General features: G+C 35.7%; 1 protein-coding gene across 1 annotated transcript; it reads right to left on the reverse strand.

Annotated features, from left to right (window-relative positions):
- Positions 1–775: 775 nt before the first annotated feature.
- On the reverse strand, positions 776–8,401 carry LOC108667177 (ras-related protein Rab-35). The gene is made up of 5 exons (XM_018154166.2): positions 8,130–8,401; positions 3,329–3,503; positions 2,723–2,847; positions 2,091–2,215; positions 776–1,265 (listed from the first exon to the last, which is right to left on the reverse strand). The coding sequence occupies exons 1-5, from the start codon at positions 8,179–8,181 to the stop codon at positions 1,140–1,142; spliced, it is 603 nt and encodes a 200-aa protein (XP_018009655.1). The 5' UTR covers positions 8,182–8,401; the 3' UTR covers positions 776–1,139.
- Between the last annotated feature and the right edge of the window lie 15,704 nt (positions 8,402–24,105).

Raw genomic sequence — 24,105 nt, forward strand, 5'->3', positions numbered from 1 at the left:
GATTAGGAAAAGAATGGTCATTCCCACATGATACATCATTGAGTTGACAGTAGGAAAGGCTGCTTTGCTTATCATCAAATTGAACGTACTTATGAAGCAGTTAGTGTCATTAAATAGCATTTGTTACAATTTAACTGACAAGAATCCTCTAAAATTATGCCAATAATATTGAGCATTTATTAAGATTATCAGTACGTCATTTGATACTTTAATTCTTATTATAATTTAACAATCATTCTTGGGTAGAGCCAATATATTCCAGTCTATAGTGAAAAGTTAAGTTTGCAAATGTCACAGGCTTGTCGGTCGAGANCCGTCCGTCCGTCCGTGACCTCAAGTTTTCGTCGACGAGAAAATGCGCGCTCTGTCACTCACTGCAGTGAGTACTGAGTTATATTTTTTACGAACATTACCGGCCATTCATTGTCAATAGGATATGAACCCATGTTGATGGCTTACCGATAACACCCGAGATGATTGAACTGATGTCCGTATTATAACGGATTTTTTTTTCACATAGATGAGCCTTGACAATGAGAGGTAGTTAAATTTTATCTAATGTACAAGACCAAAATAATGTTTTTTTTTGTTGCATTATACAAGCAGATATGTCTTGTTCTTATTGCATTTACTGGAACCAATAGCAATTATTCAGCTTGAGAGATTTTCAGGCTTAATTCACATAAAGCCCTTTTAATAATTTTAAATTACTGCCGGACTTACAGCAAGTAATTTACACTAAATATATATAATAAAAATATCCACAATACTATGAAAATTACACACAAATTACACCATACATTTTAGGCATTTACTCGCTGTCAGAGATGAAGACTACAATTGCCCTCAAGTCAGTCAAACAGCACCACATCTTCAGACGGAATGTAGTTACATAAACTTCACAACTAATCCACATATTCATTAACACCACAAATAATTGTGTAAGTATAAGAGAGTAGCCAAACTCGAGATAAGTTATTATTCAACTACATTTCCATATATAATCTGACTAACACAAAGAAATATAAAAGAAAAATGCAAGAAGACACAAATCGACAAATATTGCGTGGGCAGAGCCAACCAGTAGCATTAGGCAAATACAACTAATGACATTTAAACTAAGGGATGCTAATTGAATGTTAGCAGCACTGCTTGTTCTTGCGTGGCTTGTTGCTGTGTAGGTTGATTTTGTCCTTGCCCCCAGCCTGCTGCTCCTTCTGTTCTTGCTTGTTGCGAAGCACCATGCGCGTCAGCGTCATGAACAGCTAAACATGTCAGCAGAAAATTATTGATTAATTTCTTACACCACATGAAAAATACGAATGAAATTGAGGCATCAATTTATGTCGAATTTAGCTTTTGAAAAACCAAATTTAATGAAATGGTAATAAACGCATATAGCTAATAAAATTTATGAAGGTAGATTTCGACCGCAAAGCAATGAAGATCCCAATTGAGGTAATTAATAGTATTTTCACGTCGCAAAATTTATCAATGCATTTGTGCAACATCAACACTTTTCCACTTCAATGGACAATTCCCGCAATATTAATGTTCTTTATATCTCAGAGTTTCCCTTGAGGAATGCTTTATCTGTTGAGATGACTATGGGCAAACAATTATACATATATACATATACATTAAAAAAAAGAAAAAAAAAAGAAAAAAAAAATTATACACATGTTTGGAACACTGTGAGATTGAACAAAATTATTCTTAAGTTGAACTGTAATGCTAAAAATACATCAAATCAAGTTTTAATAAAATTCAAGCGTTGAGCTAAAAAGAACCATATCTACCAATGGGGCTATGGGAGTACCTATATATTTATTAGGCACTTGTCATAACAGTATTAATAGCAGATCATTTAGCAGATATGTAACTGATACCTACACAAATTTTTGGCAAAACATATCTGGATGAAATTGAGCAAACTTTACCTATACTGAAAACCAAAAAAAATTTATGGGTTTCCTATAAATATCTAAACTTCTTTCTTTCATTAAAATTTAAATGAAACTTGAATTTTACACTCAACTCCAACAAATATTTTTTTGAACGAAAAAGTTTAACACAACTGTAAAACTCACCTCATCCACATTTGTGTTGTTTTTGGCACTGGTCTCAAAATGCTTTATTTCCATACGCTCAGCAAACCTTCGGGCATCTTCTGGCAAGACTACTTGCCTGTCTTTACAGTCACACTTGTTGCCAACTGAAAATTTTCAAGATTTAAAATGCATCTTACCCATCAAATATGTTAAGATTTGTTTATACTATCCAATTAAATGTGCAGTTAGAATATAACTTTTACTAGACCTTATGTCAACTGTGTGTGAGCAAATCTTAGTTGAAAATATATTATTATTAAGAAGGTAGATTTATGAAGAAGTATGGATGCCATCAAAGTTACATGTTTATCCCTTGTATGACAGCAAAATTTTACAATACGGTATAGTAATCATGTTGCGTGTATGTCCAGTGGTGTGTACTTGAACTGTGTGGGTACAGTGGTACTTATATATGCAGTCCAGCAAGAGTTAAAGAATTGATAAATAACCAAAATTCATAAGCAAGCGCAGAAATAAGGCACTTGATAGCTTTTCAAATTAAAATTTATCCTATTCAATACATTTGAAGGCTTTATTTCTTACCTTAATATTTTTCAATTATAGAAATGAGCATTATGACAACTAACTTGGGTTAATGATTTTATACATACCCAATATTCTGTTAACAACATCACAATTTTGGTCGATTTCATGTAGCCATCTTTTGATGTTGGCAAAACTCTCTCCATTTGTGATATCGTATACAACAATGACGCCGTGAGTGCCTCGATAATACCTGGAAATAAAGAGACAAATAGGAACTTGCATAATAGTCAAGCGTTTGAGTTAAATAAAATCATACTACCTACGTACAGATAGCAAGTTTTTGCCATTAAACTGGTACAAATTTCCTTCACTCTATCATATATTTGTGAAAGCTTGTTGGTTTCAAACCTACTGCAGAATAAATATGAGAACTATTCAAGTATAAACATAATCAAAATACCTACAGTGTCTTGATAGTAGCTAGGCTGTTCATATGTACTATGGCAAGAATTATCAGAAGCTATTACAACAAACAAATTTAGGATTTTGGATAGAAATCAGTTTCCAAGCTTATTACAGTGATGGTTAGGACCAAATTGAAAATATTAAGGATTTAATGCACCTAACATAATTATAATCAAACGTGATAAATGCATAGGAAAACTTCTAAAGTATCAGCAAAAGATTCCTGACATATACAAGGTATGGATGAATTCAATAATTTAACTCACGTGGATGTGATAGTTCTGAATCGCTCTTGGCCAGCCGTATCCCAGATATGTAACTTCACTTTCTGACCATCCACATCAAGGGTTCGAATTTTGAAGTCCACGCCAATGGTGTTGATGTAGTTGCTAGTGAATGTGTTGTCGGCAAAGCGCAACAACAGGGAGCTCTTCCCCACCCCTGAAATGAATTATTCCCCTTTAAATTTGCATTCAAATAAACCTGGTATGGGATAAAATACATTTGACAATTAATGAACTTGATGTTTGAGCAAGTCTTCAAAATATTAAAAAAAACGGCAGGTGTAGAAAAATTTACATAACAAATAGAATCTAAATACCAAAAATCTCAATAATAGGTACCGTCAAAAATGGTAATAAGGGATGGTTTTGAGCATTTTTTGTTAGTAACTTCTTACCATGAAACATTTCATAAGCAAGTTTAGGCTCATTTTATAGCTCTTTGCAAGGGTATCAAATGGCACCTTCTTAACCCATTAATTGCCGAGCGGTTCCATTTGGAACCAGCGGGCAAAATGGATTTATTTTAAAATTGAATGATCAAATAAATATACTTAGAAGTGGATGTGTAGGTTTGATACACATCTTGTAAATGTTCTGGCAAAGTTTGGTTCTGCTGCCCTGACTACTTCCTGTTCAGTTAACATTCAAAGATTATAAGAACCAAGTGTCAGACAGGACGGCTTGATATTGCGGAGAAAAGTGCAGCATACAATAGCGGATAAACAGGAATCATGTGTACGAATAACAGTAGAGAGAAGTTGAGTAATTTGTTACAAAATATACTATATAGGTACCGTAAAATGGGGGTAACTTAGACCACTTTTTTTTATAAATGATGCCATTTTTTTACTAGCTAAATTAAACTCGAATTGAAACATGCAAAATACAGGTCTATACTACCGTCAGGGCTGACATTAGGTGGTCTAAGTTACCCCATTTGGGGGTGGCGCCCCCCATTTGCAAACTATGACACTTTTCTAAAATTTGTCATTTGCATATGTAACTAGAAGAGTTCTACTACAATGCATCAAAACCTGGAGTTATTTCACCAAAAAAATAAACTTGATTTTACCACCCAGTTTAAGATACCCCAAGAGTGGGGGGTAACAAAGACCATCACTTTTTTGAAATTACATCAAAACAATGAGGCAGGAGCCAGCAATATATGGTGAGTGAACCTTGAGTATAGACCTGCATTTTGCATGTTTCAATTTAAGTTTAATTAAATTAATTTAGATAGTAAAAAAATTGCATCATTTAAAAAAAGTACTAGTCTAAGTAACCTCCTTTTACGGTATTTGATGTGTATTAATATATATATATATTTGATGTGTTACCCCAAATCTATTGATAACATTTGTCTTCACTGAAGTGGCAACTAAACACAGGATAATCAGATAATGCAGTCTGACTGCTTTGATCTGACCACAACTATGCAATCTTCAAGGAAACATTTAGAGTTGACTTGTTGTTATTACGTTCTGCAGGATATTTTGGCAAGAGCATTGAAGTAGGTACTGCGGATTGTGGATGTTGAAAATTTTATGAAATGACATGTTTGCAAAGTGCAAACCATGATTTTTTCAATTAAACAAAAAATACAAGACATTGCAGCCGCAAGATTTCATACCTATACTGAAATTAAATGATATTGGAGCCACAATATTTCAGAAAAAAGTAGGACTTTTCCTGTCCTGATCTACATCATCTACAAATGAAGAGGACTTTGGAGTACTGTTTAGTAATGGATGAGTACACTCTGCATGCTTCAAACATTTTAAAATCGTGTTTCATTTCATATGTCCCTTGTTATCCCATACCCGGAGTAATTTGGGATGCTTTTTCTTCCTTCTGGCACCTTACAAATAGCAAATGGATTTTTTAGGAGTTGCCATATACGTATTAGCCCTTGCAAAGACCTTTAAATTGAGCTCAAATTCATTTATGGATCACCAGAGAAATATATCTTATTACCACATGCCCATTTGACCCAGGGCTGGAAAAGTATATTTTTTCTGAAATATTGCAGCTCTAATATCATATAATTGCTGTTGAGATATGAAATCTCACAGCTTGAATGTCATTATTTTTTGTTTGATTGAAAAAGTTGCAGTTTGTACTTCACAAACATTTCATTTCAAAAAATTTTCCTCAATCCACATTGTTTTACCGTTCCTGCCAAAATATCCTGCCAGTACGTAATCATCTTAATGTAAACAAGTCAACCTAAAAGTTTAGTTGATGATTGCACATAGTTGCAGTTACGTCCTACACTCAGGAATATGCAGGTTTTTGGGGAATTTTCTCGTGCATAACGAGTTTTAAATTTTATCTTTGCGCCAATGTTGGTGCAAATTCTGGTCATTCATTTCACCCCGCGCAGTCGTCGGCACAAATACAGTTTGTCAAGGAACAGTTGAACAGATAAAAAACTCAAAATATTCAATATGTGTTTAACTATCCTTCAATAATATATGATTTTTCTTGGTATGAAAATTTTGTAGAAGTAAAAATCTAGATATTTATTTTAGAAGAAATTATCTACAAATTTCTTATGGCAATATTGCCTGTTTAACTTCCGTATCTAGGTAATCAAATATACTGTGCATTTTTTTTTATTTTGCTTGTTCTATATATATATATACTATACTAATTGTATAATGATAGGGTTATTAGAGGTTCTACGGTGTGGACAAAGTCAGAAATAATTTCATCCTAATTAATGGAAAAATAGTTTTGAGGACAAAAACTTTTGTAAATAAAATACCTCTAGATATACTACGTAGCTGTCATCAGAAATTCCCAACGGAATGGTATGGCAACATTGTTTTTACAGACTTTTACGTAATGCTGATACATTGTCATGTGTCATGTGATGCGTCCCTTGAAGCTATTCATATTTTATTAATTTTTGTTGTTTGTCTATATAATTAACCTTTAAAGTTGGAAGAAATGAGAACGGATAATTTAATGAAATTCTGGTGCCTATATTTTTTTATTCAATGGGTTTGCGCCATGCAAACCCATTCCACCGGCCGGGAGGATGTTGGAAACGTAACATATTCCCAACATTGACAAATGGGTTTGTACTATTTGCCAAAATCAGTCCATTAGAAGGCACCAATCTCAAGCCACGTGAATTGTTGCATTCTATTCTTCAGTTTTATAATTCATGTCAACTGAATTGTGATCTATGAATAATGAATAAATATTCATAACTGTGCCAACTCTTATAACTTGTGTTAACATGTTAGAAATCTAGTGAACTTGATGCAGATATATGTTTGTGTGTGATGGGGTTACGGCCCATTGCCGCACATTCATCTTTAAACAACTTTCGGAGCACAACACATTATTTTACCAGAATATTACGGTGCACGGCACAGATTGATAAAATGACAATATAAATTTCCGCACACCTGGCAGCTGGCACATCTTCCTGACCATGAGTTACGTCAGAGTTCAGAGTCAGACTGCATTAACACATGCTCAGCTTAGGCCTTAGAGTAAAGACAAATGTTATAGTTGCCATTTGAATGTTTTAAAATAAGATTAGATTTGAGGTAACATGTGCATGGACTTTGTAAATAAATTTGCGCCTTGAAAATGGCTTTTCATGGCCAACATTCATGGCTTGAAAAAATGGAATTATGGCTTGAAGAAATGGAATCATGGCCATGGTCAGGAAGATGTGCCAGGTGCGCGGGAATTTATATTGTCATTTTAACAACCTGCGCGGTGCGCCGTACTATGCCGGTAAAAAAAATGCGCTGTGCGCCGACAGCGCCGTACTTTTAGAAAGCTAAAATAGTTTAAATATGGACGCGCAGCAATGCAAATTACGTAATCACACTGACCGTACACATGTCTCTTATACACATCTAGATGTGTATAAGAGACAGCATGTATACGCAACAGGTTACAATGATTGGCAATGGAAGGCGGCACGGCTAGAATGCATTCACCTTCTCAAACACACTCGCATATCAAATACTGTACACACATAATATTACCTTTAAGCTACCTAATTTACTTTTTTTGTTTAGAAATAATGAATTATAAGACATAAAAAACACAAATCTTCAAACGAATTCATGCTGGCATATATTAAAAAGACACAATTTCAGCATTAACAGTCATTGGAAAANCCTGTCTCTTATACACATCTAGATGTGTATAAGAGACAGGAAATATACCATCTGGCAATGCTGGTTCAGCGTTACTTGAAATCATCTACAGACGATGTTGCCATTCCATTCAGATGAAAACTGTGTCTAAATCAGAACTGTGTCGGACGGCTCCGCGGCCCCCGCCGAGTGCTGCGTGGCGCGAAATCGATGACTGTGATTTGCACAAACGTCTGCGCGAAAAAAATATAATTAGATTGATTTACGCGAGAAATTTCCCCGTTTATATACATCTTCCTGAGTGTGGAATCATGGTTCGCAAATCCAGGAAACCACGGCTCAAAAATTCAGTCACGGCTTGCCAAATAGATATATTCCACACCTGATTTGATGGTAATTTTGCACTTTTGCTAAAGGTTGCACTCATAGTGGCAAAGCAGAGAGTTTTTTAGACTCTTCCTCAAGTTCATTTTTGAGTCATATAAGTAGACCACTAAGACCAGTAAAGTATCTAAGATACCAGAATTATCATACATAAGAAATCTGTTGAAATCTTGAGTAAATGAGGAAATTAAAAATGAACTGATTTTAAAAACTCACTAGTTTGCCACTATGGTTGCACTTGCTTTAGCAGTTAGCCTACATCAATTACTCACCTGAATCTCCAATGATGAGGAGCTTTAGCAAGTGATCGTAGTCTCTATTCATTTCAACTCTTAAATTCTGATGCTAAAGCTAAGAATCTTCAAATAGAATAATCTATTTAATGAATAATACAGATTTATTGAGAAATTAATTACTTCATAAGTTCATACTAAGCAATGTCAGATTTTGTCAGTGTCAGTTAGCTACTCTAACAGATAGATAAATCAAAAATCAAAATTATTTTGACACTTTTTAAACTTGTAGCCTTTTCAGGAAGACAAATTAACATCATTACTGAAACAAAAAAGGGAATAGCCTATGAAATAGTAAGCACTAAGCAATTCATCAATGTCAATGCTTGAATGCAGTAGAAATTCAATATTCATTCTGTAATTGAGAGGTCATTAGGACATTACCTAAATAGGTAGGGTAGGGGGTACCCTACATAAGAAATTATTTGTTTAGCTGTCACACCCACCGTGACCCACGACTTAATAATTTAATTGAGGTAGTTCGAGTTTCACCACGGTCCGCGACTACACGTGACGTGAAGATAAGACTAACGAGCTGTTATGATTTCACAGTTCACTCAACTGAACAGCGTTACAAACCCTTCCGGACCTTCCCAAATCCCAATTGTTCAAGAGTTTAGCACTGCCAAAAAAATTGTAATCTAAAAAATGCGCGAACCGATAAATTATTGTTTATCATAATTGATAACATTTTGTCTAATAGGACCTAATCAACTAACTTTATCATTTTATTTCGAGAGAGATGTGTCTCACAGCCTCTCAAGACTTTCTGGGATCCGCCTCTCCAACGCACCTCTCCGCTTTCCGGCGTGACGTAAGACTTTTCCTTGAAAAACTTGACATTCAAGGAATGTCTTTTTTCTCAATAAAAGAAATAATTCATTGTTTCAAAATTTCTCTTCTTTTTATATTTTGTAATGAAATTCGGAGCCTCAAATGATGTTTGGAGTTATACGATAGTAAAAAATTACAAAATTATAAGTTGCATCGCAAACAAGAAATTTTAACTTTTGTTAAGAGTTCACGAGTTGAATGAATTTTTGGACTCGGAAGGCAGTACAGTTCTTACAAATTTATTAAACATAATGGTGATAGTTTTAATATGCTAAAATCAACTACGAAGAGAATTGAATCACAGAAATGAAAAAAAAAACAGAAAATACGGAATTCAGATGCTGCAAACCCTCTTATGGTCGAAAAAATACGACTCAAGATTTATCAATCCCATGGATCTCATTAACAAAATTGAGTAGCTAACTATTGCATGCGTACGGCCATGATAAATAAAGGCGATAAAAATCTCCAATACTTTCATTACCAAATGAAAGAAAGAACAATATTTCGGGAGGCATGGGTTAGTACAACTTTGGACGCCATCAACGTAGGAAAGCGAGTAAGTTATTAGGGATATATGTAAATAAATAACTATAAGTTTAACTGTTTAAATAACTATAAAACTACTAGTGTAATAGTTATTTCCCTAGTAATTAATTCATATACTGAATATCTGAAGTGTTTTAAACTATGAAGTTTTTAAACATAACCATATAATTTTTTATAGCATTTTGCTGGCTTCTTTGTATATCGCAACGCTGATTCATGAGGGTCGTCTTCGTCTAAAAGAAATTTTGCATTTACTTACCGATCTTTTTCAAACTTCTTACACACGTGCAAAACACTAATAGAAAAACTTTTGTTCGTATGAATTTTATTGAAAAATAAGGAAAACGTGAATTGCTTAGAAAACGGGAGAAAGAGGGACTTTCATCTCTTCAATCGATTTTCGAGCTACAACATCGAGAGACATATCACTCGATTTGCAATACAAACATCTAGCTTCTCTGGAGGTAATTTTTTTTATTTTTAAAGAACTTTCCTAATTTTTCCGTCCCTCCTGGTTTTGTTTGACAGTATACAATCCAAAAATAAATAAATAAGAAAAAAAGCTTCGAGAGCCGTTAGATATTCTCTTTACAAATCAAATGATACGTCTCTCGATGTTGCAGTTTGCAAATTGAAGGAGAAGATAAATTTAAATGAGGCGAAAAATGTCAAATTCAATTGTTCATAAGAGCCAAATAATTAGTGAAGTGGATAAAAAAAGACAAATTAAATATCACCAGCTTTCCTTTCACCTATTTGTTTCTAGTTCTCGTGTTGAGGGAACCACCATGCGCCGCATGATTTATAGTTTTGTCCAGTTTAATGTGAATAATAATAAATACAATTCTTCATAAAATATTCTTAAATTTTGTTAAAAAATGTTCATCTCATATAAATTTGAAACTGCCTCACTCGTAAACTAGAGCACGCACAAACAAACGGTTTGCAGCGTTCGCCGCCCTTTTTCCACTGCTACAAAATGAGCTAAAATGAACGAATTTTTTAATTTTTGTGGTAGACGACCTCCTAAAGTTAGAAGGGGAACCTTTGACACACGACACTGGTGAACAGAGAGAATGGTTTTCGGATTTTTTGTGTGGGTAGGAAAGTATTTTTGCTGCTGATCTCAAAACTGGCAAAAAAAACTTTGTTATCTCTAGCACGTCTAGTTTTTTAAATAAATAAGTTTTTAGGTAAAATATATTAATAATTAAATAAATAATGATTGATTCTACACATAATAATCGTACTAATTATGTGTGTATATGTGTAAATAATTATGAAATTAATCGAACTGATCCTCCTACGTTGATATATATTAAATGTAACTAAATGTGTGTGGTGCCTGTGGCTTTATCAGGACCTAATGCACAAATAAACAAAACACACTAATAAAAAATGATCGTATTTTCACATATTTAATACGTATATAAACATAAAAAAAGCTAGCTTGAAAAACAATCAGGTTGTTAAGTTTGTACTTCCAAAGAACATTAGGACCTCAAATTGTTATTAAAGGAATTTTTCCTGGAAAAATCTATGCCGAACACTCAGCAGTACTCACCTTGCCCCGTAGTGGCTATATTGGGAGTGTTCCTGTGCTTTGCTATGCCGTTTGTAGGTGCAGCTACCAACTACATAATTGTTATAAATATTTTATTTGAAATAAAAATACTTCAAAAACTAGACGTGCCAGAGGAAAAAGCTTGTTTTGAAATCCGCCGCGACATTGCTATCCAACCGACACAAAATGATCTCAGAACAATTTTCTCTGTGGACCAGACGCATTATTTAAACATATATAATTAATTTAATTATGAAATATATTCTCCCTAAGAATACGAACATTTCAAAAAAATATACACGTGTTAGATAAAAAACAGTTATGAAATCATCTGCGAAAACGCTTTCTGACCCAAACAAAATAATCTTATAATAATTTTCCGATTTTTTTCTTGACAATTGACATAATTCAAGTTGAAGATCGAATTACAGTCGCCCTTTATGTAGCTAAATCATATCATAGACACCCAAGTTTGCTGCTCTCCTAGCCTAATTTTTTCCTGCGGTACAATGGATGACCGTCGAGCTATTGTGGAAGCAAACCCTGATACACAGCTTCGAATTCTAAACTTAACATGATTGTTCTTTAATCTAGCGTTTTTTATGTTTATATGTGTATTAAATATGTGAAAATATGATTATTTTTATTAGTGTATTATGTTTATTTGTGCATTAGGTCTCGATATAGCCACAGACACCACAGACATTTGGTTTTTCTTTTATGTCACGAATAGAAATGACTATACATGCAGCATTTACACAATGAGAAACTCAATTGCGTGACGCAAGAGAGATTTTTTTAATAAACGTCGTGCTAATGTTGCTGCATGTGACACGATATATAATTTCAAAAATGTAATGTGATACAATACTTTTATATATCGCATAATGGTTTCAGTTCGAGTTTTTTAAAAACGAGGTGTCCATTTCGGCGTCTTAGTGCGACATAAATCAAAATAAGCTTTAATATAGGATGACCACTGTTATTATTATTATAATATTGTATATAAGAGGATCTAAAATATAAAAAAAATAATACAGCGTCAAAGTTGCACTAGTTGAACCCGTCAGAGCACGGCTGGGAGCTGCTAAGTTTGAAGAAGTAGAGCAAGGTTGGTTCGTGATTAAAAATAAAATCAGGCCACAGCAAGTGAAGCGACAATCCAGTGAACGTCAAACACGACAGGGCTGGTAGTTGAATTAATGATGACTGCGCTGTGGAATTCACGATGTTGTTTAAACGTCGTATAATATATTTAAAGTTTTAGGTTCAAACTTTTGACGTGGCAGTTCTGCATTAAAGAATTGAATGATGCTAACGTCCTCTTCAATGCATTATAAAACGAAAATACATAATCTCTCAACTCTGTAGAAATTATTGCGAAGATTCCCTCAGTTTCAAGAAACGAGATAAGTTCCATGACGAATTTAATTGTCATGACTACTGAACAGAATTGCATTTAAGCCCTATATATCATATTCATATTTTTTTTGTAACTTCAGATCACAGAAGGAAATTACTAGCTATAGCAGCCTTGGTTAGCTGCGCATACAGACCAGTTTGTACAGATTGTCTGATATAATTCTAATTTTAAAATTATTTTCGTTTGTTCCACAGAAATTCTATGGTGCCCCAAGATTTTCTCATCGTTATTTGGCACAAGAGACCAAGATTTTCCTCATCCCAAAGTTTCAGCCCAGCGAGAGAAACACAAAGCTGAGTCCTGAAAGCCGTCTCATTTGCACACGGTTGCATCCCAAAAACGACTTCAATCACTGGGTAAAGTCCACAATCCTCAACGGAATTCTGGTCGTATATTAGACCAAACTCGACGCTTCGTTTTTTGGACTGGACAAACAGATCCAACAATTACTCAATGCTGTGAGCATCGAATACAGGTTTGCCGATATGTGGCGGGACGGTAAAAATGCTATTGACTCAAAGTGTTAGGCGAGGTTTTATGAAACTAATCGAGTGAGTCATCGGATATACAGTAAAAAAACGTGTAGTGGATGACTATTTGTTAACATTTGGGTTTGTTCCTGGCAATGCCTTCAAGTTTTGACGATAATGACGGTACTGGCGTGACAGGGCACAGAATTGGTTGCATGTGCCAGCGATGCCGGATGAAAAGAATTTACTCTGGAACTCGTAATGAAAGCAGTAACGGTGTTTATCCCAATAGCATTGCTAACTCAATAATGCGACGTCAAAAAACTCCTAACACCTCTCCTAGGAAACGGTCGTGCATAGACGCGATAAAAAATGTTCTAGGGATTCATTCGACGAAAGTTGAGAGTCTGGTGCCGCAATCTCCGAATACCTATCTTCAAACTAGAAATTTCGACCCATTATTTACTAAACGAACTAATTTGAAGCATAATATGAAGAAACCAAGCTTCAGTGAACGCCAGAGGACACAAAAAACTGTAACAAAAACGGGTGAAACTCTAAAATCACCTCTGGCTGGGATTTTAAATAAACTAAACTGCTTCAAAAAGAGCCATACTTCAAAAAAATCCCGCGATGAAACTTCATTGCAGTCTCGCATTTCGGAGTTGGGTCCTCCTAAATTGCACACGATAAGATCAGGAGAGAGTTTCGAAAACTCCGTCCCGCACTTGGCAAGAAAGCGGAAATCTCCGTCAGTTCAAAAAATCAGTAATCAGATGCCAATGCGCGAGGCAGATCACAACCATTTCTCGAGCACTAACGAAGGACACAGCGACAGAGATTCCTCATCGATTCTTGAAAGTACTCTGACCGTTGACTCTAGTGAGCATCAAAGAGTGGACAAAAATGGTCACGGGACTCCGTTTATCTCTCACTCTAAGTTTGATATCAGGGACAGTAACGATACGATTGACGAGCTGAGGTCACGAAATAATTCTCAATTATCACAGGAAGGCCCAAATCGAATTGCATGTGATGACGGAAGCGAACATTATGGAAGTGACCAAAACTTCAAATATTCCAGTGGAGTTTTATACGGAAATAGTAAACGATATTCATCGGAGGGAAAACAAACTCAAGACAGCAACGACAACCACGAGGAAAAAATCCTGTATGGCAATGCAAATCGCTTTGTAAACAATGATCGTTCCTACAAAAGCTCGGAATTTATTTCTAGTTCTGATTTTGATCCAGCAGGCGCTTCAAAAGCGTCGCTGGTTTTGAGCAAGACAAATGAACCTTTTGGGCAAGAATTCAACGCTCCCGAGAACGTGACTCTATCCCAAAACAATCATAGTAGATTTACGATGCCTGAGCAAAACGGTCATCACGGGCAAAATATGATCAGTCCTCAATACACAAATTCCGTTGAAAATTTTGGTCTCTCCCAAAATACGTTTCCCCAGGAAATAAATCATATTGATAATAATCTCAATCCTCAAATTGTGTTCCCCAATCCTATTGAAGTACCTCAAAATAAATTTAACGCTCAGAATATTGTTCTGCAAGATGATACTCATGTTCCCACGGAAGCTATCAGGGATCAATTCAACGTTTCTTTGAAAGATACAACTCCTGAAAATAATATGATTCCACTTCAACAGATTATTACTCATGCTGGTGCATCTGCTCCTCAAACTGCAATTTTTCAACACAACACAATTCCACCACAAAATCTGACAGCTCCACAATCAACAGTAGTTATTCCCCCTAACGTTTTACAGTCACACGTTGCTTTATCTCCTGTAAATGCGTATCATTTAAGTCAAGGGAACAAGATGCATTTCAACCAAACCACTGACGCTAGCAAGATGGTGCAGTCTTCTATTTCAGCAGGACAGCACTCTGATCATTTATTAAAGTCGCCTGAAGTTCAAATTCATTCCTTCGACGAGGCAAAAGCGCCTATACCGCCCCAAGCGATTCCGTCAGATCTGCGCGTCCCTAGTTATTTAGACAAATATATTACTGAGAACAAGCTAAGAGATGAAGTTCAGGAAAATGCGCTGGAAAAAACAAATTCCGGTAACGAAGAAGATAAATTAGCAGCGGTTATAGAAAGAATTTTAGCTAGACTTCAGATGGATGATACATTGGGACCTAAGAAGGAAACTGAAAACAAAGCTCGTAGTTACGAACGTAATCGCGAAGCTGAGAGCAGGAGCCAGCATGAATGGAAACCGCCGCTCAGTCAGCGGCGAAAGTATTCTATTGAACGCGAGGACTCACCGCGCCGCAGTTCACGGGGATCGAACGCAGCGCGTAACCATCGAAGACGCAGAAGTGCGCGTAAATATCATTCTCTTCGACCGGATGACGCACGAAAGTTGAAATTTCTTGACGAGCTCAGAGACCCACTGAGTCCTGCGCCCCTGAAGAGAAGTCGATCTGGCTCGCCGTATCAGCGGGGCTTTAAAGCTAGGAAAAGGGGGACTAGTCATTCAAGGTCGGCCGAACAATTCGTAGAGTCCCCTGAGAAAAATCGTGCAGAGCTCTCAGAGTTTTTGGATTGGCTTACGAGCGGCAGCAAGAGAGATTATGGCAAAGCGGCTGGTCTGCTTTTTGCCAAAAACGCTCGATGAGCCTAAATCCTCTAGACTAAACATAAACTTCTAGCGTGGATCTCAATATAATCTATGATATTTTCAAAGAAAAAATAAATACGCTCTTCGATACACCGAGAAAATGCCAATAAATGCACACATTGTACAGTTGTGCACTAATGACAAACTAATATCAGATATTCTTCAGAATCACACTCATTTGCACTGCAGCACGAGTACTAAAGTTGCAATTCATTTTAACACGAATGTGATTGCAATACTCATTATGAGTGAGTAAGTTCAGCGGATCTTTTAGTGGCAATTTATATCAGCGGTCGTTCGTTCATAAAGCATGAGACGAATTCACCGGGCACTTTGCTTCTATGACAACCCGCTGACAACAGCGTGCGGTGAGCGCACACTCTTCAGAACTGCTCATGAAGTTGGGAGAGACACACCGAAATCTGCTGTTTTTAATGCGATCTGCAAGCCATTTTGCATTGTGTTCTTGATAATTTGACCATAACTTGACTTTGAATGTGATTTGTAACTTGATCAGAGATTAAATCCAGTGAAAGAAGCTTGTTACCGGTGATTAACTGTGACAAAAAACTTGGAAGAAGTAAAACACGTGTGGCGTCGCAAGTAATCGGATCGCTCATAAATAGCAGAAGAAAATCCAGACCAACCATTTGGAAGTGAGTGATACAATTACTATGTTTTCTTTGGAATTATAACTGATACTTTCTTCACCCACTTTAGCATGTTAAGGAAAGTTCATCATTTGATCGATTTGCTGTAATATCTATTCTGCAGGAAATTAATTTACTTAATCTTTCAGACGCGTCTTCTTACGAGTGGATCCATTTGCCTCTTTCTCCGAAATTCCAGATACTTTGATAGCGCGATCAGATTGACGAAAAAAACAAGGTAGGGTTCGAGATCTGCTACGATGCAATTAAATAAGTGGAACGGAGCTCATTGTTTTGGATTTACATCACAACGTCATTTATTAATTTTAACGTGTATCGTTAATTAGAGTTGTAGCTCACAAATACACAATTTGGCAGTAGCTTAGGATTGCATCGTATTTTCAGCACGATGTTCACCACAAATTTCAATGTTGAACGTCCATGATAGTTCTTCACATTTTCAGCCAATATCTTCATATCTGACCTGGTACATTAGTGACTAATCTTTCATTATTCGCGATTGGATTTTTTCTTTTAGTATCAGTAAAATCATGTCTGTTTGCTATAGATTCGTTGTTTTTTCAAAGGCAATGACCACTGAATCAAAAGGCATAAATTTGCTCAGAGTTATGAGTAAAATTTTGTTCAGGTAGGATATACTCTCTACCTTATTGTAAGTCAGCTTGACCCGATTTTGCCCGACAATAAGGCATACCAGTGATACGTCCGCTCCTCGCTCGTACAGTGAGTAAAAAAATATAACTCAGTACTCACTGCAGTGAGTGACAGAGAGCGCATTTTCTCGTCGACCAAAACTTGAGGAGCCAATATCTTCATATCTGATCTGGTACATATAGTGACTAATCTTTCATTTTCCGCGATTGAATTTTTTCTTTTAGTATCAGTAAAATCATGTCTGTTTGCTCTAGATTCGTCGTTTTATCAAAGGCAATGACCACTGAATCAAAAGGTATAAATTCGCTCAGAGTTATGAGTAAAATTTTGTTCAGGTAGGATATACTCTCTACCTTATTGTAAGTCAGCTTGACCCGATTTTGCCCGACAATAGGGCATATCAGTGATACGTCCACTCCTCGCACGTACAGTGAGTAAAAAATATAATTCGGTACTCACTGCAGTGAGTGACAGAGAGCGCATTTTCTCGTCGACCAAAATTTGAGGTCACGGACAGACGGACAGACAGACAGACGGACATGGCGAGCACAATAGTGCATTTTTTCCATAAATGAGAAAATGCGCTAAAAATTAGTCACTATTCGGGCAATATGACCTATTCATTTTCTGAGAGATGTTCGAGGCGAAACTAGTTTCGCAATTTAAAATAACAATCTCTCTCTTTCGATCAAGTGCTCCACTTAAAGCGCAAACCTCAAACACGGGTATAGTGATTTTGATTCACGTAGATAAATAAACATTAAACATTCCTCAAGAATAAATTAATCAGATTCGAATATAAGATCATCAACGTTATTTTCGATATGTCGATGCATCTGCTTTGAATTCATACGACAAATAGCCTTGGATTTTAATTCCAGTAATCGCTAAACCACTGTGGAATTCAGATCATTTGTAAAGTCTCCGGGTAATTCACACGATTATCAAAGTGCACAATGTTCGTCGTAGCAGTTTTTGAAGAAGCGGTCAACATTCAGCTGCCAATTAAAGGCCAACATTCAGCTGCCAATAAATGGTCAACATTCAGCTGCCAATAAATGGTCAACATTCAGCTGCCAATTAAAGGTCAACATTCAGCTGCCAATTAAAGGTCAACATTCAGCTGCCAATTAAAGGTCAACATTCAGCTGCCAATTAAAGGTCAACGTTCAGCTGACAATTAAAAGTCAACATTCAGCTGCCAAAATTCCCCGTAAAGTCTTACCCACGATGAGGCCAAGAAAGCTAATATTTTGCGCAGGACTGGAATCACTAAAAAATTTTGTGTATATTTTTCCTTATTTATCGAAAATTGAGTTTGATATTGAGAACACTAGAAATTTGACATAGGAAAAATAGAGTAGGTTATTTATAATTATTATTATTCTTTTGTTTCGTTTCTTTATCAATTGTCGAAAGTAGCCGCAGTAAATTATAGTTCTCCATTTCAGTTTAATTAATTTATTGTCATAGTACACACATTGGAAAGTCTTGTATTGTAAAGTCCAGATATTTCTTTACAGTTGGATGAAGAGTCCTTGCAAATAAGCAGTCCCATTAGCATCTTGATGGAGCGAATAGCATAGATTGTAAATATTTTTCGCGCGAATACTAATGCTGTAATAGCATTTATTGTAAATTATTTTTGCCAATAAATTTATTACAAACAAAAACTTATTTCCATTTCGAATTGAACTTGGCCCTAACAGCAGCATTCCATTCATCGAAAAAATTTAGCTAAAGCCGAGCAATACCCACATGCATAAAGAAAATAAAAGAAACTCTATAAAGAATATATGATTGCAGTTACCTCCAAATATAGCAATGCTATCTATAACCAAGTTCCAGTGCAGATTTATAATTGATAAAATCTTTCTGATTTCAAGTATTATAGCGGCGTACATATCACGCATAGGCTAAGCGGTGCTTTTTGTATATTGAAAATTTACAACAATTGAGTAAGTATCTTTCATGCACGCAGCATTTTTCCTCAAAAGAACAAGCAAGATTAATATAGTCTGGGATTGTGGACTTCGTATGCTCATGTTTGGCAGATTAAATGTTAAATTTGAATTTTGAATTAATCAGAGATAAAGGTTTCAAAGGTTAAATTTTATTGAACAATATGTAAGTGCTGCTCCGATGAATTGATGGCGATACACATTTATTCTAAATTGCCTTGAAATGATCTTGAATTAGTTAAGATTCATTGATCGGTCGGCTTGCTAACGCACGTGCAGTGTTTAGTCGGTCGCCAGGGCATGAGCGATAATGAGAACGCGATACATGGAAGCACTGCATGTGTCCATTGCAGGTCAATGCAAGGTAGCTGCAACTTTATGAGGCATACATGTCGTGTCTTGTTGCGCCACTCTATTCAATAAGTGCACGTTATTGACATGATGTGCACGTGCACATCAATGCGTGCACGTTATTGACATCAATGCATGTGAGAAAAATGTATATATTGCAGCTTCTCAGCAAAAATGGTCTTAGTTGCACCGCGTATTACTTAACTTTGACTTACAGACGAGTGTCACATTAATAATTATACATTTGCATTTGAAACATGGACACTGTTCAGGTATGCAATTTTTGAAGTTCGGAAGCGTCAGAAATTTATTTTACAGTATCGAATGGACTGTCAAATTGAAAAAAGCGTAAAAATGTTATTACTTTGCTGGCAGTGACTAGAAAAACTAAAAGAAAAAGAACATTTTTCAGTCAAATTGAGCAATTTTTAATTTTTTATTAAACCTAATCATATATTATTTATTAATAAACTCTCCATAAATGTCATATGCAATTAGTAAAACTAAAAGAAAAAGAAAATTTTCCTGTCAAATTGAGCAATTTTTAATTTTTTATTAAATCTTGTCATATAATATTTATCAATAAACTCTCCATAAATGTTATATGCAATTAGTTAAACGAAAAATACGCTACATAATCAAAACAGAAAATTGAGAGATACATTGACTATCGGCTGCTCCCTGTACACGACATTGAATAGATTCTAACATACGTGTCAGCGCTCTGCACTGGCGTTGCGTGTGGTCACGTCTAGGGCAGCAAATCAGATTCTCGCGGGTGAAAGGACAACGGATTAGCTTCTCGCGAACTTGCAGCCTCAACAAAAATAGTACCAAATTTTCTATTGTTTTATCAATAAAATTTTGGGTGACTTAATGTTTGATTTTTATGGTCTTGAAATTCAAACTTGAATTAATTTTCGACCGAACCAAAATTGAAATAATTTTCATCATGAAAACCCTAACACGAGACTAACGATAAGCGTTACCGGACTGAATTAGAGCAAATAATTAACAACCGAGTAATGAAAAACATCACATATTCATTCAGCTTAACCGTGAAAGTATAATAGAAAGTACAACAAATTAAACTCGAATGTGAAAAAATACTCTTTATGTAACTCAGTTCCTGTAATAATCTCTCGAAAAATGTTCATATTCCAATGTGATCTCAAATTTGTAAAATAAATTCATATGTTGGACTTTAAATTTGAACAGTGCGTACAACCTTTGTTAAATAGCCACTTGTAACGTGCCCTCGAAGTTCGATCCGAACGAGACGCCACGACAATCTCTTCGTGGAATAATAATAATAATAATACTTCAAAGTCGTGCTAAAATAATTCATGACTAATGATAAAATATATTTCACGAGATTATCAGTATTTAAATTAACGAGGGAACTTTAGCCTTCTAGCCCCCAGCGATGAGCTGTTTGGAAAGTCTGACCCTCTCTCCTGTACAGAACAAAGTTCCCGACAAACAGCCTGCGGGCCTGAATGAAGTTTGGTCGAACTTTCCTGAGAAGTTCAACCAGGTCAGGTGCATTTGATTGCCAAATTTAAATCAAATGTGATGATTCAAACGCACTGTTAATGCATGCAAGATTATGCCTTTGAATACTAAAACATATAATAAAGTTATAAAATATAATATCTGGCAAAAATTCAATGCATGCAAGATTATACAAGACCTTGAATAGTAATATTTATATAATCTTGATATGAAATAAAATAATTTCTTGCAAAAATGTTCATAATCTCAGCCAGTATCCAGCTATAGCATTAAAAAGTAGTCAATAAGACCCAAAACACAACATTTGTTACTGTGGCTACCACCTGGAGACTGAATAGCCTCATACAGACCTCTTTATTAATCTCAAATCCATGAGTCTCATTCGTCTCTAGAAACAAGTATGCGCCACGAAATAATATCAGCATGTAGAGATCTTAATGGCATGAGCGATGGTCATTGCTACTTACCCCGATATTATCTTGATATTAACTTGATTTATGGTTGAGCTAAGAAAAGCTCTGTGGCAAATGGCTTTTGAGCCGACGAACTGAGCGGACAAATATGACATGACTGTGAAATTCATATATAAAATAAAAGTATCTCACAATTGTTAAACATTATATAAAATATAACTATATATAATAATAAATTACCGATAAATATTATTGCATGAAATATTGTTATCATTATATTTGCCTTGAGATAGAATGGATAATATCTGTGGTAAACCAGGTCATTGTTGAATTTTTTTATTGTTTGGTTGCGTTCAGTCCCCTAAAAGTAAAATCTTCTAAGAGCCTTGATAATACAGCCATAAGTAACCGAATTCAAATGAATTTTTTCTATCTCTTTCGTGAGGAGTTGTAAATTTCAATCGTTCCGTAAAACCTGGGACGTTTTAGTGTCACTTTAAGGCTATAAACGTCCTGTAAACATGACCGAATTTCTTTATTTCTTCAATAGTTGTTTTTTATGTTCTTCTCATGTCAGATGATGACGTGAAATTTTCCTGTTATACAAGTGCTGCATCTTTTAGTGACAAAATTTATTACTGTGGAGTACTTTCTCAACATTTTATTCAAATATTTTTATCATAAAATGTCCTTTCATCATTTTAAATGTTCAATGTTCATTGTCATTTTGAGTTTGAATTACATTATGGAAAGTGTATCTATAAATATTCATATCATATAACATCATTTCACTATTTCATATGCTCAGTGTTCATTGTCATCAATGTTCCTGTGTGTCCTTTATTTCACTCTCATTTTCTTAATGCGGTGTTGGCACGCTCTGGGATAATGTGATGCAATAATAAATAAGTACGTTGCATATTCAGTCTACTTAGCTTGTCAAATTAGTTTTCTTTCGTTGTGACTCAAAGACGCTAATCTTTGGCCGAGTAAACTTTGAAAATTTTCCGGAAATAATTCTGCACTTAAGAGAGCACAAAATTTTAGGAGAAATTTCATTCAGAACTATTACAATAATAAAATTATTATTTTCCGAAAATTCGGTAATGTACTGGGAGAAACCCCCTATCTAAACAAGATACCGAGTCACCGTCTTGAGCCACAGTATTAGATACTTGTCCTTCACAGATGTTCCAGTGCAAAGAAATGAGCGCATCAACTGAATCTTGATGACATGATTTATTTGCACCGGGCCATTGTCAAAGCACATTTCACTAACTCCCTCATAATGCACCAGACACAATCAGAGAACAAAACCGTCTGACGAGAAATTGGATTCCTCGTAACAATATTAACCTAGTACACTGCTTATGTGAACTAACCATGAAGAAATAGGCAGAACAAATATTCATAATTACAAAATTAGTCCCAAATTCATCTTAATTCCTGGAATTTTTTCCGAAATGCTTAAAAAATAATAAATGTTATTGAATTTCAGTGCAAATGAAATTAAAAGAAGTTAATGAAAATAGAGACACTTTATTTAACGCCAAACGAAGTGGGCGAACAGCGGCCAGTTGAAGAACAGATAACCGCGGCAGTGGTTCGCACTGCAGGGAAAATTGGCTGTTAGAAGTAAAAGTACAGAAATCAAGGACTGAATATAACAATATTTAATTCAAAGGAATAAGTCACTGTAAAGCTAGTTAGATGCCTCTTTAATCTCACTATTAAATCGCGGGGTTTAGAATAAAATAATGTAGTGTAAGGTAACTAAAAAAGAAGCAAGCTGACAAGTTTGCAGGTCAAGTTGCATGTTACGGAGATCTGGTGGATTCTTATCTGGATAAATTAGATAAGAAGTTAGAACCTATCTTCAAAATTCATTCAAGATGTAACACAGTTTGCTTCAGTAAGAAGAGAAAATGAATTACGAAAAACAATTACAAAATGATCAAATTAACTAACCAATTTGTTTCCGTTGAGGAACCCAAGACAAGAGTTCTCGTGTAGAGAACAATAAGAAGGAAAATAAAGACAAACAGTAACAGGAGTGTTCGCTCGTACTTAAATAGGTGAGTGCATGCAAGCACTCAAGTTAATTCACAGCACTATTTAAGGCAAGTGACCAAAATAGGTTTAACTCCGAAGCTCTATTTAAGAAGCCAATAACCCTACGGGTTTCAACCACTGACGTAAAGCCAGTAAGCGAAAATCGTGGTCCACATAAGGTCCTACTTGAAGCAAAAATGGCTTTATAGCCTGAAAAGCCACTATGATATCTATCAGCATTTTTTATTGGGTGGACCTGAGTTTCCTCGTACTTGCTTGTTAAATCGTGGAAAATTCATACATAGTTTGCACCCATTTGTCGCCCCATAACAGTGATCACCACTACCACTCTCCCCATATGATCGAGGCGCTTCTGGAATTTTGAAACACTCATACCATCTTGCTTCTTCACAGGTGTGCCGAGCACTCGTCGAATACAGCCTTGAGTGGTGTACCGACCACTCAACGAATACATGCCTTGAGTGGTGTGCCGACCACTCATCGAATACAGCCTTGAATGGTGTGCCGACCACTCATCGAATACAGCCTTGAGAGGTGTGCCGACCACTCATCGAATACAGCCTTGAGTGGTGTGCCGACCACTCATCGAATACAGCCTTGAGTGGTGTGCCGACCACTCATCGAATACAGCCTTGAGTGGTGTGCCGACCACTCGTCGATCACAGCGCATCATTTGACCAACTATTGACAAATGTGGAATACTCATTATATTTCGGAGGCCCCTTCAATATCTTCACGAGAGCAAATCGGCACCTAAAGAAAACCTCAAGAAACGACAACGTCATTCACTCCGGCTTTCAAAAATCATTGAATTTATGAAAAGTTCAGCTGA

This window comes from Hyalella azteca, unplaced genomic scaffold (genome assembly GCF_000764305.2).
Source record: "Hyalella azteca isolate HAZT.00-mixed unplaced genomic scaffold, Hazt_2.0.2 contig12821, whole genome shotgun sequence".
Lineage (NCBI taxonomy): Eukaryota > Metazoa > Arthropoda > Malacostraca > Amphipoda > Hyalellidae > Hyalella > Hyalella azteca.

What these genes read in the sequence shown, in the direction of transcription:
- LOC108667177 (XM_018154166.2), bottom strand. Translation starts at nt 8,181, where the DNA reads ATGAATAGAGACTACGATCACTTGCTAAAGCTCCTCATCATTGGAGAT. An exon ending in TTCAGAACTATCACATCCAC is followed by an intron (nt 2,848 to 3,328) that starts GTGAGTTAAATT and finishes CTTTATTTCCAG; the next exon opens with GTATTATCGAGGCACTCACG. An exon ending in TGTTGTTAACAGAATATTGG is followed by an intron (nt 2,216 to 2,722) that starts GTATGTATAAAA and finishes GAAAATTTTCAG; the next exon opens with TTGGCAACAAGTGTGACTGT.